The following is a 14,257-nucleotide window of genomic DNA, read 5'->3' as shown; positions in this document are numbered from 1 at the left end:
TGAAGCAGGCTCTGGCTGCCTTTTCCAAACTGGCGGTCCGCGTGTTTCCACAATATATGCTCCACTGTTTCCCCTGCACGGGCATCTACTTTGCGGGCTAAATAGTTCAGATGTAGCACGATTTTTTTACAGGATTCTGTTCGGGTCACAAGGAGCTCTGGCCAGCCACGTCCTCTTACATGGCTCCTTAGCCACGCCCCCGTCCGAAGACGTCCTTATGGAGGAACAGGCCGGTGCGCTCTTGATGAGACAGGGTAAAGGCTCCCGAAAGCACCCCCTCCTGAGGAGTGGGGGCCTCAGGTACTGGAATGTCAAGGAGGGCCATCATATCCAGGAGCCAGTCATGGAATGCCCTCACTGAGTGGGGCTGCTCATCGCTGTCCAGATCCGCTTGAGGTTCATCCAACGAGGCGGGAATAGAAGACTGGTCCACCACGCATACCGACAACAGGGGCAGAGGAGGAAGATATGGAGGAGGTCCAGAAGGAAGCAGTGGCAGGAGTGGCACCACAGGAACCTGCATCGGAACAGTCGGGCCGAAGGTGGTACAGGAGGCTCAAGGTACATTTCCCTGAAAAGACGCTTGAAATACACCTTCATAGGGTCAGAGTGCATGTGCATCTGAAACTTCCCAAAGAACAACTCCTCAGCTGAAGGCTTTGGCGTTGGTACAGGCAGAGGCCGCTCGTGAGGTGCATACCCCATGAATGCAGGGAGGATGGTTGCCATGAAGGCCCACCACCGGCCGGATCCACATAAATCAGTGGAACGGAAGCAGAAGGTAGCGAGACTATGAGGCAGTGGTGTCCGAGCGCGCCAGTCAAATGACGGACGAACAGATTTCTGTTGTCCACATGGCGTGGAAAAGGATGCTCAGCCCCAAAAGGAATGCTCCCAGCACCACAGAGTGAGTGAATGTCGGTGTAAGAGGTATCCAAAATGCACACCGTGGACCATGGAGGTTGGGCTGCAATTTTGTCGACACCCGAGAACTGCATCACATGTGGTGATGAGGCAATTATCTCCTCAGGAGAGTCAGCGGACTTCAGCAACACCTTAGCCTTGACAGAAGGACCCTCGGCAGAGCTGGTACTGGGTGGTCTCGGATGTTTACTGGACATCTTTGAACCAGCCCCAAACTTGGCCTCCAGCAGAGGAACCTTAGCAGAGCCAGTAGTGGAGGGTTAATGGTCCGTCACAACCCTCTTTGCCCCCTCAACAGAACCATAACCAACACGACCCCGAGTGTGGAATGGTTGAGGGCTATACCTCACTAACAATACCATCAAAGAGGGTCTCTCAGATCTGTCGGTGCTGACTTAAGCCTCAACAAGAAGAACCTCAGGTTTTAACCCAGTACGTAAAGCTCCCTCAAGAGGGGCATCGAGCCGTGACTCGGTATGGAAAGCTCCAGAAACAGACCTCAGGGCGTACCCCGGTGTCAGTGTGGAAAGCTCCAGAAATTACCTCAGGGCGAACCCTGGTATCCAGAGCCACAGACGAGCTGGGCTTAACCTTAGCACTCAAATGGTGAACCCTGGAACGATGTCCGGTACTGGCAGGTCTGCTGCGGGAACCTTGGAGAACACTCCTGTACACCTATTAGGCCCCTGGGGCACCTCAGGGGAATCCCTGGTGACAGAGCTACACGAGCGCCTCCAGGACCTGGAAAACCCCAGGAAGGAGTCCCCTGGCCCGGGCGTCCTAAAAAGTAAAGAACATACTGGGCATTTATTCTGTCGATGAAAAGCTGGAGTAACACGCTGAAACACCTCCTCCCACCAAAGAATACGACGCTGGAGTGCCCGGACAGAGAGGAGTCACAATAGAAGCACGAATCCCAACGATGTTCCGGGCCTAGGCACTCCAAGCAAAGAGTGGAGATCACCCTAGCATAGCAATGTTCACATGAAGGACATGACACGAATGCCAGACACTCCGGCTTAGACTGAGGACAAGCTGACTGAAAAACCGGAGCAGGAAGGAAGGACAAAGTGAATAAAATTAAAAATTCCCAGTGATGCTAGTGCGTCCAGCCCCGACCGTGCAGTGAAAAGGACTGAAGGGCGATGAGAAGCTCAGGAGGGCAGGGTTATGGCCATGTGCGGTCCCCCACATAAAAATAGGACAAACATTTTCAATTTGAGGCTTTTTTTACAAAAGTGCTCCGATCCCGTCCCGAAGGACGGAATGTCCCACAAGTATGGAGGAAAGGGGACCGGATATAGGAGTATCTGGCGTCAGCTAACCCTGGATGTAGGCTTTTGTTTCTTCTCGAAACAAGCATGAATCGTTTTTGCGGCAGCTGCACGTAACGGAGGGTGCAAAGTGCCTATTCACTTATTGCATTGAGGGAATGCAATGAGACGTTTGTGCTCCTCCAAGAGGCCTTCCATGAAGTCTATATCCTCATTCGATTCCTGTGCCTTAATTCCAAATCTGCCAGCAGCCCTTTTGAGCAGCACACTATATTCAAAATGGCCTTCCGTCAGGGAAGTAGTAATTGGTGGCTCATCCATAGGGCAACGCCTCTGCAGTCCCAATAGCCTCGTGCACAGGGGGTTTATTCTTCTTAATCCACAGTCATCCACTTATTCTTCTACCTCCCTCATCAGGGACAAGAGGTTATTCAAGGGGCTCTAGGTTTTGCCCCTGCTTCTTGCAGGGGCATGCCACTGCAAAGGGCAACACATTGAATTTACAGAGCCAGCGCTTTGTTCTCCAGTAAGGTTGCAATTTGCGTCATTGTAGCAGAGTAACCCTTTGTACCCACACTCAGTTTACTGGGCTTACTTTATCTTTAATGTGGGGAGGCCTTATAGCGGGCTCCTACTCTTACAACTACCCTTCCTCTACTTCCTACAATGATGTGGAGAATTCCAGGAGCCTCTTGTTCTGGAGCATTTAGAAGGGTTGCACCTGCTGTACCTTGTGATAGCGGCTGACTTTTCACAAAATACTGTTTTGATCTATAGCCTCAATAGATGTACTACACTTTTACCCTTCACAGAGTCTGCAAGTTAGGAGACGTGATACTTGTGCTGAAAATTCAGTGCTCAACGTTCGACCAATTGGTCTCTGCTGATGTCAGAATTTCCCGATTTCTTGGTGCTACTAATAGAGTAGATTTTTTGGGTGCCGTTCGGCCTCAAGTCATTTTGTGGTCGCCAGATTTCACCATAGGTCGGCCTGGCGTATGGTGCTTTGGAGCTGGGGCCAGACTGAGGCCTTCACCTTTGCAATTTTGACCGAGCTAGCCTCTTTCATGGTGGAGGCCACGACTTGCACACTTGCGCTCGATGTGGTCCCTTGGATGGCAGTTATTACACTGCCAATTTAATACAGGTTTAAAAAAAAAAACAAAGAAACGGTCCCCTCAATAAGTTCTATTACACAGACCTACTGATTTACACTGTCTGGGAACACCACGACAACGTACATTATAATCATATGGAAATCAGACCGTATACATTTTATCTTGTAGTCTTTCTCAACACATGTGGTGTTGAGAAAGACTTGTCCATGAAACTACAAACATTTTTTTAACAAATCAACCTAGATACAAAAATATACATTTTTATTTTAAAATACACAATTTCTAACACTTTTTTCATATATAAATAAAATAGATTTATAACCCTAAAACCAGGTTAGAAAAGACGATCACAACCCAAATGCAAAATTCGACACATACATTACACATTTGATTGAGGAAAAAAAAAACTAAAAATCAAAAACCTTTAAAACACGTTTGTTGCGTTCTTCATTTAACCCCGGGTTAGTCGTTCTCAACACCAGCATACGTGTTTCTACAAGATGAAATGTATAGGGTCTGGTTTCCTTATAAGTTATTACACACTGCGCATGTCCATCCTTCCAAGGGACCTTAGTACTGCCACTCCGGCAAAACTTTAATGGCGTCTTCTCCACGAGTAGGCTGGGAATCGCGGACAGCCTAGGATGCAAACATGCAAGCAATTAGCGGCAGTCTAGTGCCACGTAGGGAATTTGGCCTTTGGTCCTTTCCCACTGCATGCCTTTTCAGTGGAAGAGTCCGTGTAGCGGCTTCAGTGAGGCGACAGCCCTCTTGGTTTGAGCTTTATTGTGGAGACCATTTACGGTCGATATCTAGTCCAGCAGTTGTACTGTCTTAAGTCACGGCGTTCATTTCCGCACCACTCAAATGCAATCAATGTCAGGAAAAAAAATGTATGACTTTCACGCGAGGGATCACTTGAACCTGTATACAGAGAAGGGCTGAAACTCCTGTCGATGCACTTTATTCGATTGAGAAAAACAAAGTGTAATACTGCACAACAACCACTAGAAGGCGGCCTATGCAAATAAAGTAAAAATAGGACGATTTCCAAGGGTTGGTGTTAGTTTTAGTTCTTTTACATACCATTAGTGTTGAAATAAAGGCATGTCTTTACTAAAAAAAAATTAAAAAAACACGCATTTTCGTACTTAACTATGTGGACCCCTGTCCCTTAACAGTCTTCGCTGTTTTTAATTGGACTCCACACCAAAGCCTACCACCTCCTAAGCCAAACTGTCAAAGACTTTGGTTGCACCTACAGGTTCGCTTCTTAAAGCCCCTCGCTGGAGTAGGTTGTGAAAAAGCTGTTATAGGTGTTTTGGGAGAGGGGTTCAATTTCACTTAAGGAGAACAAGAACTGTTGCATTTCCAAAGCAAGGGAGCCACCTAAAAGTTCCGTGCCAATTAACAGGGTTCGGCGTTATTTACGTCAAAATGCCAATGTACCCAAGATTTCATTAAAAGTCACGTTAACCCCCTTACCACTAGAGTAGCATTTTATTGGTCAACATTAAGTACAATTTAATTTTTCAAACTCGGTCCCACAGAATCATCCTCGACCACAGAATGTTGATAATTGTTCGACTCTGGTGTACACAGGTCTTAATTACTGATATAATTAAGCTTCAGACCATGAAAAAGATGCTTTAGCGTTTGGGTCCGGAGGGTTAACGTTTCTTCAAAGCTTCCAAAAACGCTTATCTCATCTAGCTATCAAACTCGTGTGTCTTCCCAATCTACCATTGTGTCCCACCAAAGAAGATGCAACTGTTGTAGAGAGCCCTCATATTTAATCTACAGACAGGAAACCGCGGAATACAAAACATGGACGCATACCATGGGCAGACACCTGTGCACCAGCGGGCTTAAAATGGTCTCTGATTGCAGCACTGCTTGGGAGATTCATTCTGAATGAATAAAAGCTGAATTATGCAAATTAATGACACTTACATTGTGCAGTAAGAGGACACTTCAGAATATTTCACGCCAAGCTAGAGAACCCTAAACCAGTCAATCTTCCAAATATATGTTTGGGAGTATCCCTACGGAGAACGAACTTGGCCAAATAAACTATTCCATGTATAGGCTTCCACTCTGCTTGGAAGTTCACTGTACCTTTCACAGAGGAGAAAAATCCATTTGCATATCAGTCTAGTCCCACCCCCTGGGCAGTTCAGCACCGAACTAAGCAATTTTCCTTCGAACAATGAAGAACGCAAACAGCAAACCCACACGTGTTTCAGCCTCCTCGGTGAGGTGAAACTGAGCCTCTCCAAGGTTGGTGGGACCAGACGTATATGTAAGGGATATTCATCCTCTGAAAAGAGCACTGAGCGAAAACATGGTTGTAGAGTGTAGACCCTCTTCAGTAGACGATATGACAGAACAGCTTATATGAAAAATTGCTCCTCAGCAGAGGGGCTCCCACCCATGTTAATCTTACTAACATAGACCTGTGTTTCACCTTTCCAGGAATGCTTCCAGCAGGAGCATGTCACTCTTAATACGCTTGGTGTCACAATGATGTCAGAGAGTAGGAACTTTATTTGGTAGCATTTCTCCAAGAACATGAGCTTCACATATTTGGGAGCTTTTTGATGCATGGGCAGTTGGAAATAATTAACATGCGGCTAAAGGATACACAGGAAATAACCTTTATGAATGTATTCAGGCAGACTTTAGCTTGATGGGGACCAGTGCTGAAGGAAGGGTATTAACAGTTATAGACATTGTATAACAATTGCAAGGTGAACACCTGTAGGAGACAGCCTGGATGGCTCAGTGGACAGCAGCCTCGCCCCAAAGTTGGCAAAGGAGGATTACAATGTAAACAGACAACACCCCTGTACGATGAAAAGCCAGTCCACAAGAAGTGAAGTACTAAATGAGGTCTTTCTATTCAGCACCGATTACACTTCAAATTCCTACTACTCACCTTTAAATCTATGCAGTCTAGGACCACCCTGTTCTTGGCCAACTGTCACTCAACTATCCTACTCCTGCAGCACACAAATCCGCTGCCACACCTACCGTTTGTTTTCGTTACTTTGCTCCCTCCACTGCTTTCCAAATTACTACCACCTTCCTGATGTATCCTGCCTCCTGCAGGATTTACCCTGGGCCAGTAACAACAAGGAGCAGGAACCAGGCTGACCCAGGTATGTAGGAAAGGAAACACGCTTTATTGTCTTGGTTACAGGTTCAGTATAGAATATAGGAGAGAGAGATCATCAGTAGCTTCTTCCCTGGTTCCCTGCCCAGCTCCAAGTCCCTAACCGTCACCTTTGGAATCCCCAGGTGCCCCAACACTCCAGGCTCCCCTAGCATTCCAACACAGCTCTTACACTGACTCAGACCTCATTCATACATATGCAGGATACAACACTTCCCTCATTCAAAATAGGGGCATATGTACCAGCTCCTTTTCCCTACAAAAGGTCAGTGTAGCTATTCAGAAGGACCTATCCTTAGATCTCGTATATTTAAATGTGTATATTTCTTGTCGGAGGAAAGTCACAATTTTCAAGTGCTCCCTAGGCACATTACGGCAATTGCACAACCATGCGTCCACCAGCTCTAGTATTTCTGGCAAGAAATCAGAAAACGTCATCATTGGAAAAAGCAAGTTAAAACAAGTTCTTACTGTCTCTCATTCCAGTTCAGCATTCTATGGGATACAACCATATTCCCTCTGCACCAATTCAACTGCATCTTCCCAATTGGTTAGCTCGCTGCATCCCAATCCATTTGCTGCTTTTCCAAGCCTCCACTTTTTGACATGTGCTAATTTTCCAGATTATGCTGGGTTTCCCCGGACGGAGTCAGAATACACCAATCTGACAAGGTACCAGTGCCGAAATACCACTGCAGCAAGTATTGGCAACATTGGTAACATTTAACCTAGCCATTGTTCGCAGTCATCTGCTGGATTGCGTACTCTATTTGTATTTCATTTGTAGGGAACCAAAACAAGAATTGCTCCAGATACGGTTTTATTCCCAAGTGTTTGATATGGGAGCCCTGCTGCCAGCGAATGCACTATTCAAATGGTAAACAAAATGTGGCCATCGCCAATAATTGCGATCAATAGACATTTCTGGTTAGTGAATTACTCGGGACAAAGGCGAGTCATCTGATTGTTTAGGAGGGTAGTAGGGAGTTATGCTTCGTTTCAACTATACCAGAGAGCTACTTACCTATTTTGCGGGAAATTAAATTGCTCAGAATATTTTTATTAGAGGATCTGCCAACTTTATCTTTTTGTGGAGACAGATTTTTAAGCAAGCAACCCACGAACAGTAAACTAGTGCAAAGGTACAGGCTTTAAGCATTGAAGGGGTGAAAAACACAAGACGACCAGAGTCAAGGCCTTTTAGGACAGTTCACTCACTTTCAAAAGAGTAAACGATCAACTATTTTTTTCTTGACGAAATAAACAGTCCATCAAGTGAAAACAGGCATTTTCCCAGTGGTCCCTTCAATAACAGGTGGAACAGGAATTTACAGAAACTCTTGGCAGGGAGGTACACTGTCTAGCAGTAATTGGTTAGAGCCAGGCTGCATCAGCAGTGCACAAGCTTTTAAGGTTTTGAAAAGCATTTTTCAAAGAAATAGAAAAACAAAAAGGGAAACACTATGTCTGCAAGAAAAGGCTATGGAAAAGCAATTGGATTAAGTTATCACAAAAACCCCAAAAAACACAGCTCAACTATTGCTGGTAGGTCATCGCCAACAGAAAAGCAGCAGACTGATCAATCAGCCAGGAACTAGCATTCGGGTCAGTGCCCCAGAGGACAGAGGGAAGCAATGGGTCGCAGCCCCACACCAATTACATTTTATCCTAAGACACAAGGCAGTAGTGGTTAAGCCCTCCCAACTCTACCCTTCAAAGAGAGCCCTCCCAACTCAGTCACCAGTCTGGCGACATCCATGCCCCTGCATTTCCCACAGAATGCAAGTCGGCACACAGTCTACAAAAAGATGCTGGGCAGCAACTGGTCCCACCCCCCACCCCCACATCCCACTTGCCTAGAGTAGCAGAAAAGCAGTAGGGTGCCAGTCGTTGAGGAACAATTACAAATATGAACAATCGCTGCTTGACTATTACCTTATTTTTAACTTATGAAGACAGTGTTTAATAAAATACATTCCATTGAGAACTGCAACAAATGATATCTAAATATCTTGGTTTAAAGAACACACATTTAATTAAATATTGATACAGGAGTGATATGTACAACGCATCATGGTGCACTATTCATTAAGGATTCCTATTAAATGCTCGTCCATTTACCTCTTATCTACCATTCATCAACACGTGTTTCAACATGCAGGAAGTGGGGAGAGTCCACACCAATACTTTAGCGGGGAATCGTGTCTTCAACATGGCTAGTTACATAATCAGTCCTTGAGGAAGTCAGGGAAACATGGTCAAACCACTGGGAAAAGAAGGGCAAGGGGTGGGGTTAACTAAACTAAAGGAATTTGGAAACGCAAGATTTATTTTGGCAACCATGTCCACAATCAAGGTGTGGTATTTGAATTCAAGGCATGTTTTACTGTGCCAATACTTCCCACAACCAATCATTCTAGCTATAAAGAAGAAAACAAAATGAATAGTTTTGAACCTCATGCCCCCAAACAGAGAGCAACCATCTGTCGTCACCTTGTGTATTCTGGAAGTAGTGGCGCCACAAAGGTCTGATCTTATCCTGGCCACCAACATCCCACACAGTGAAGCTGATATTCTTGTATTCTACAGTCTCCACATTGAAACCTAAGAAATGTGAGAAAAAAAGAACCCAAGAAATGCAAATGAGAAAATAGAATACCAAATGAAAGAGCAAACACTGTTTCACGAGATTGCATTTTGCAAGTTATCAGCCCTTGTGCCGATGGCTACTGCAAAGGACCGTGTGCGCAGAGACTACACATTCGGATTTCGAAGTCCATTTTTAAACATGGAATTTCGTAATCCAGTTGCACTAGCAAATGCATCAGTCTGGAAATGGAATGCCACATATAGCAATGGTAGCACAGTTCAATTCATTGCAAATAACAGAACATTATTAACTGCATTAACTCCAGGAACCGGTAAACTGGCAGCCTTGCACCACCTCGTAATTGACCACAAACTAAATAAAAATCAACCACAAAACTGAAGTTAAAGTACAACACATGCTTGGTTTGGCGCCACCTTCAACATTTGCAATATAGTTCAACATAATAGAAAACGTTCAAGTTAATCACCTTGGTGCTTTGTGCCGGTATAATTTTGCACCTTGCCCTTGTCGAGTCTCTGGTTGCTATCCAGGTCACAGGACAGAAAACAAGATTCAAATCCAATAACAGAGGAGATTTGCCTGTATATGGGCATGTGCATATGCACAAACACTGCATGCTTAAGTGCACAGCAGATGCAGACTTTGCATTCTACACCAAGGGCACATATGGATAGGGGGGTTAGGGCTACATTCTGCAATCACTACATATTTAAGCTTTGAAACGTTTAGTGCGAAAAATATGAAGTTATGTTAATGTTAAAGGACATTTGTACCGCGCACTATCACCACCAAAGTGGTCCCCTGGTGCTCTGGCAGCTCTGAAAGAGGAAAGGGGGGGGGGGTTAATGGGAAGGAGCTGGAAAAGTGCAAGAGAGAAGTGATGTGCTGTTGGCGGCCTCAGCCCGGTGGGTCCGTTGGCTGGGCCAGGGGTGTTTTGCGGCCGGTAGTCGTGTACTGTTGTGCGAGTGTGTGTTTTTTGTTTTGTTGTTGCCATGTAGTGAAGTTTGTGCTGTAGGTTTGTGGTTGTATTTGGTTTGGAGTTTGAGAGATGTATGCAGAGGGGGAAATTGTTAGTGCAATTGGTTAGTTGGATCACTATCCTGACTTGAGGCGGTGGGTTTCTGTATTCTTCTCACCGGATGGGTTTAGGTAGTACCCCTATGCCTCCGTCATGATCTGGGTCCATCCAGCCTTCAAGGTCCCTTTCACATCTAGCTCCCCTCCTCCCCTAGCCTGCCTCGCAGCACTACCCATCTTCCTTTCGCACGCATATAGCCAGTGCACCTGCCTACGTCCACAGCTGAGCTATTGTGGCGATTGCCAACATCCCAACAATTCCAAACACTGTGGTATCTGGTGGCAACTAAGGGGCGAGTGCGTATGTTGGGTGGGAATAGGGTAGGGTTGTTGATTCCGTATCCATGGCTGTTGCACTCTACCCGGTGAGACTCGTCCGGGTGCCGTGGGAGCTTCCCAGTGGGTTCTGGGAGCTGTCATCGTCTAATTTAGTCTAGACATCCCTTTTCCTTTCTGTTTCTGTTTTCAGTTTGAGTCTGTGGTGTTGAAGAGCCAGGTTTTTAGTTATTTCCTAAATATAAAGGTGATCTTTGGTGTTTCTTATTTCTTTTGGGATGTTGTTCCAGGTTTTTGCAGCTAAGTGGTAGAAGAAGGTGCCTCTGAGTTTTTTCTTGAGGTATGGTTTTGGTTACAGGTGGATTTCGTTGCATGACCTGAGGAATCTAGTTGGCTTGTAGATTGTTATTTTCTTTTGTAGGAATTCTGCTCCTTAGCCGCTGATTGCCCTGTGCGTTATGCACATTGTTTTGAAGGTGATGTGATGTTTTACTGGGAGCCAGTGTAGTGTTTTTAGAGCAGGATTGATGTGTTCTCTTCTTGATAGTTTGAGGAGTAGTCTTGTAGCTGTATTTTGGATCTGTTGTAGTTTCTTCAGGAGGTATTCCGAGGTAGAGGTTGTTTGCATAGTCAAATTTTGACATGAGGGCGACGATAGCGAGTGTTTTGTGCGTGAAGGAGGGGAAAGGTAGGATTCTTCTTGCCATGTGGTGGAGGAAAACACATTTGACAGTTGCATTTATTTGTGGTTCTAATGTTAGGTTGTTGTCCATCAGGACCCCCAGGTTTTTTACTACCTTAGATGGTGCGGTTCCCATTTCAGTTGGCCACGGGACGGCGGTTTTGTTTTCTTGGTCTTTGGATATGATCATGATTTCTGTCTTTCCTGGGTTGATTTTCAGGTTGTTAGCAGTCATCCAGTTGAAGACTTCTTTTAGACATTCGATTAGGGTTGCGTGATCGGCTTGGGTGTCTTTGATTTTGTAGATTTGACTATCGTCGGCATAGTTGTAGCATGTGATGTTGTATTTTTTGAAGATTCTGATAACCGGTGTCTGGTAGATGTTGAAGTACAGTGAGGATTCTTGTGGCACTCTGCAGTCAACTCTTGGAGTGAATTTGAAGGGTTTGATCCAAATGGTTTCTGTTCTGTCTGCTAGGAATGATTTAGTCCAGAGTAGTGCTGTGTCAGTTATGCCTATATGCAATAGCAGCTCAGAATCGGACACCCAAGAGCAAGGAGAAAATTTAGCTTCAGACCAGCAAACCGCTAGTACATCAGAGAACGGAACAAGACCAATACAGCCTAAACGTGCAACAACGATCGTTTTTTTAGACAGAGGAAGAGGACAAGGAGGGGGAGAAAGAAGAAATAAGGAATGCTAACAAGGCTACAAACCAATCGCAGTTAGTGGTTAATCTCTCAAAAAGGATTCTTTCTAATCGTGAGATACAGACTCTTGAGAAGGGTCTTAAATTCGTACCAACATACAGCACTAACAGATTTCAAACACAAGTCGAATTGTACAAACTTGTTCGTAAGCTGAAACTCAAGACATTTTTTGCTGAAACCACTCCATCGACTATGGCATCCTCAACAACTACAGAATACATCGAATTCAAACCTCACAGCACTTTTTGTCCTCCGATTAATGTACCATCGATAGACATTTTTCAAAAAATGGTACTCAACGATCTGAAGAAGATCCAATTTCATGCACCCAAGAGGCACACCTTGAATAGGGGCGAATTGTCACAAATTAAAAATCTCTTTACAGAGGAGACTATCACCATTCGACCAGCTGATAAAGGGTGAGCTATTGTGATTCAGGATACGTCTCAATATCATGAAGAATGTTTACGACAACTTTCAGATGTCAATATGTATAAGCTACTGTTGCATGATCCGACACCACGCATCAAAAAGAAACTAGAAGAGATTCTTGCACAAGCAGTAGAAGATGAATGGATCAGCATCAAAACCAAAGCATATCTACTGACCACACATCCTGTAATGCCCCATTTATACACCTTGCCGAAGATACATAAACGATTAGACAACCCACCTGGAAGGCCCATAGTGGCCGCAACGCAAAGCATTCTGCAACCATTGGGGACGTACATAGATTTTTTTCTTCAGCCAATCATCCAAGCCACAACCACATATGTTAAAGATACCACTCATTTTTTGAGAATATTAGAAACAATAACATTAACTCCAGAAGACATTCTATACACTATTGACGTCGTCAGCTTATACACCAGCATTCCACATGACCTTGGACAGAAGGCAGTCGAAGCTCTACTACTACAAACAGCTGAGATTGGAGCCAACAAGGAATTCCTAATGATTCTTCTTGATTTCATTTCTAAGAATTCAAACTTCACGTATGATGGGAAATACTATACACAAATATCAGGAACGGCCATGGGAGCCACAATGGCACCGGCAAATGCGAATTGTTTTATGTACCAATTTGAAACGTCACATGTACTCAATAACCAAAGATGGAAACGTCACCTTAAGACATGGCTTCGGTACATTGACGATATTTTTGGCATATGGGCAGGTAATCAGAATGAACTCCAAGAGTTTTTGGAATGTTTAAATGGAATTGACCATCGTATTCAATTTACACGAGATAGGGGATCCCAATATCCACTATCTAGATGTTCAAACCATTATCAAAGACAACAAGATAAACACTACTCTCTACACCAAACCGACAGATCGAAACAACCGTTTGCACCGCATGAGCTTCCATCCTCCAAATACCTTGCGCAACCTGCCTTATGGACAGATGTTACGTATAAAAAGGATAGTGAGTGATCCAGAAGACTGTCAAATTCAGCTTCAGAAACTGCAAGAAAAAATGCAACTGAGAGGTTATCCTGAAACAGATCTAACTGCGGCCAGAGTTAAAACAGATACCCAAAGTCGACAGGAATTACTTGACAAAAAACACGAAAGCGCCAGTCCGGAACTTGTGTTCGTAACAAAATTCTCCATACAAAGTAGGCAGATCAAAGCTATCATACACAACAGATGGAATGTGCTTACCAGCGACGAAAGAACAAAATAACTATTCCCACTTCCTCTGGTTTTCGCATATCAGAAAAGCAGCAATTTACGCAATATGTTGGTTAACACCAGAGGTAGGGCATCCTCGATTAAACCAGACAAACACCCTGGAACATACCCATGTACGAGTTGTGGGAATTGCAACAACATTATCAAAGGCAACATAGTCACGCACCCACGAACAGGAGAAAAAATCAAACTGAAACAGCACGCGACGTGTCTATCAGAAAATGCTATTTATGCGATCAAATGCCCTTGTGGTAAATACTATGTAGGAGAAACATCACGAAAAGTTCGCATCAGGATGAATGAGCACAAATCGAACATTAGGAACAAGAACAGAACTTCGGCAGTTGACAGACACTTCAATGACAATGGACACTCAATCACCCAATTAAGGTTTTTGATACTTGAGGTGATATCCACCAAAGGTCCTAACCGTGATATTAAGAAATGGCGAGCACAAAAGGAAGCCTATTGGATTGATAGACTGGACTCACAATCACCTAATGGGATGAACGAAGAGTTAGACCTCAGTTGTTTCCTTTAGCATTCTTTTTCTTTTGTCTTCTGATGTATACCCACTTTAATTGAATATATTGTGGCTAGCAATGTAGCAAGGTGGTTTACCGTATTTGCATCCCATAAGTCCATATATGTCTTGCCAGTGGCCTGCAAAGGTTTTTTCTTGCCTTCTCCCCTTTACTATCATCTTGATTC

The 14,257-nt window shown here is 44.4% G+C and overlaps 1 protein-coding gene across 3 annotated transcripts in view; it reads right to left on the bottom strand.

The window, feature by feature from the left end:
• Positions 1–14,257, bottom strand: part of LOC138521376 (ADP-ribosylation factor 1-like) — a 234,865-nt gene that overhangs the window by 59,136 nt on the left and 161,472 nt on the right. For all 3 annotated transcript variants that reach the window (XM_069634166.1, XM_069634164.1, XM_069634165.1), the window contains one exon: positions 8,985–9,095. In XM_069634166.1, coding sequence (XP_069490267.1) covers positions 8,985–9,095 — 111 coding nt within the window. The remainder of the gene's footprint in view (positions 1–8,984; positions 9,096–14,257) is intronic.

The sequence above is a fragment of the Ambystoma mexicanum genome, chromosome 13 (assembly GCF_040938575.1).
Source record: "Ambystoma mexicanum isolate Mex_15411 chromosome 13, UKY_AmexF1_1, whole genome shotgun sequence".
NCBI lineage: Eukaryota > Metazoa > Chordata > Amphibia > Caudata > Ambystomatidae > Ambystoma > Ambystoma mexicanum.
This window is presented reverse-complemented; position numbering and strand designations above follow the sequence as displayed.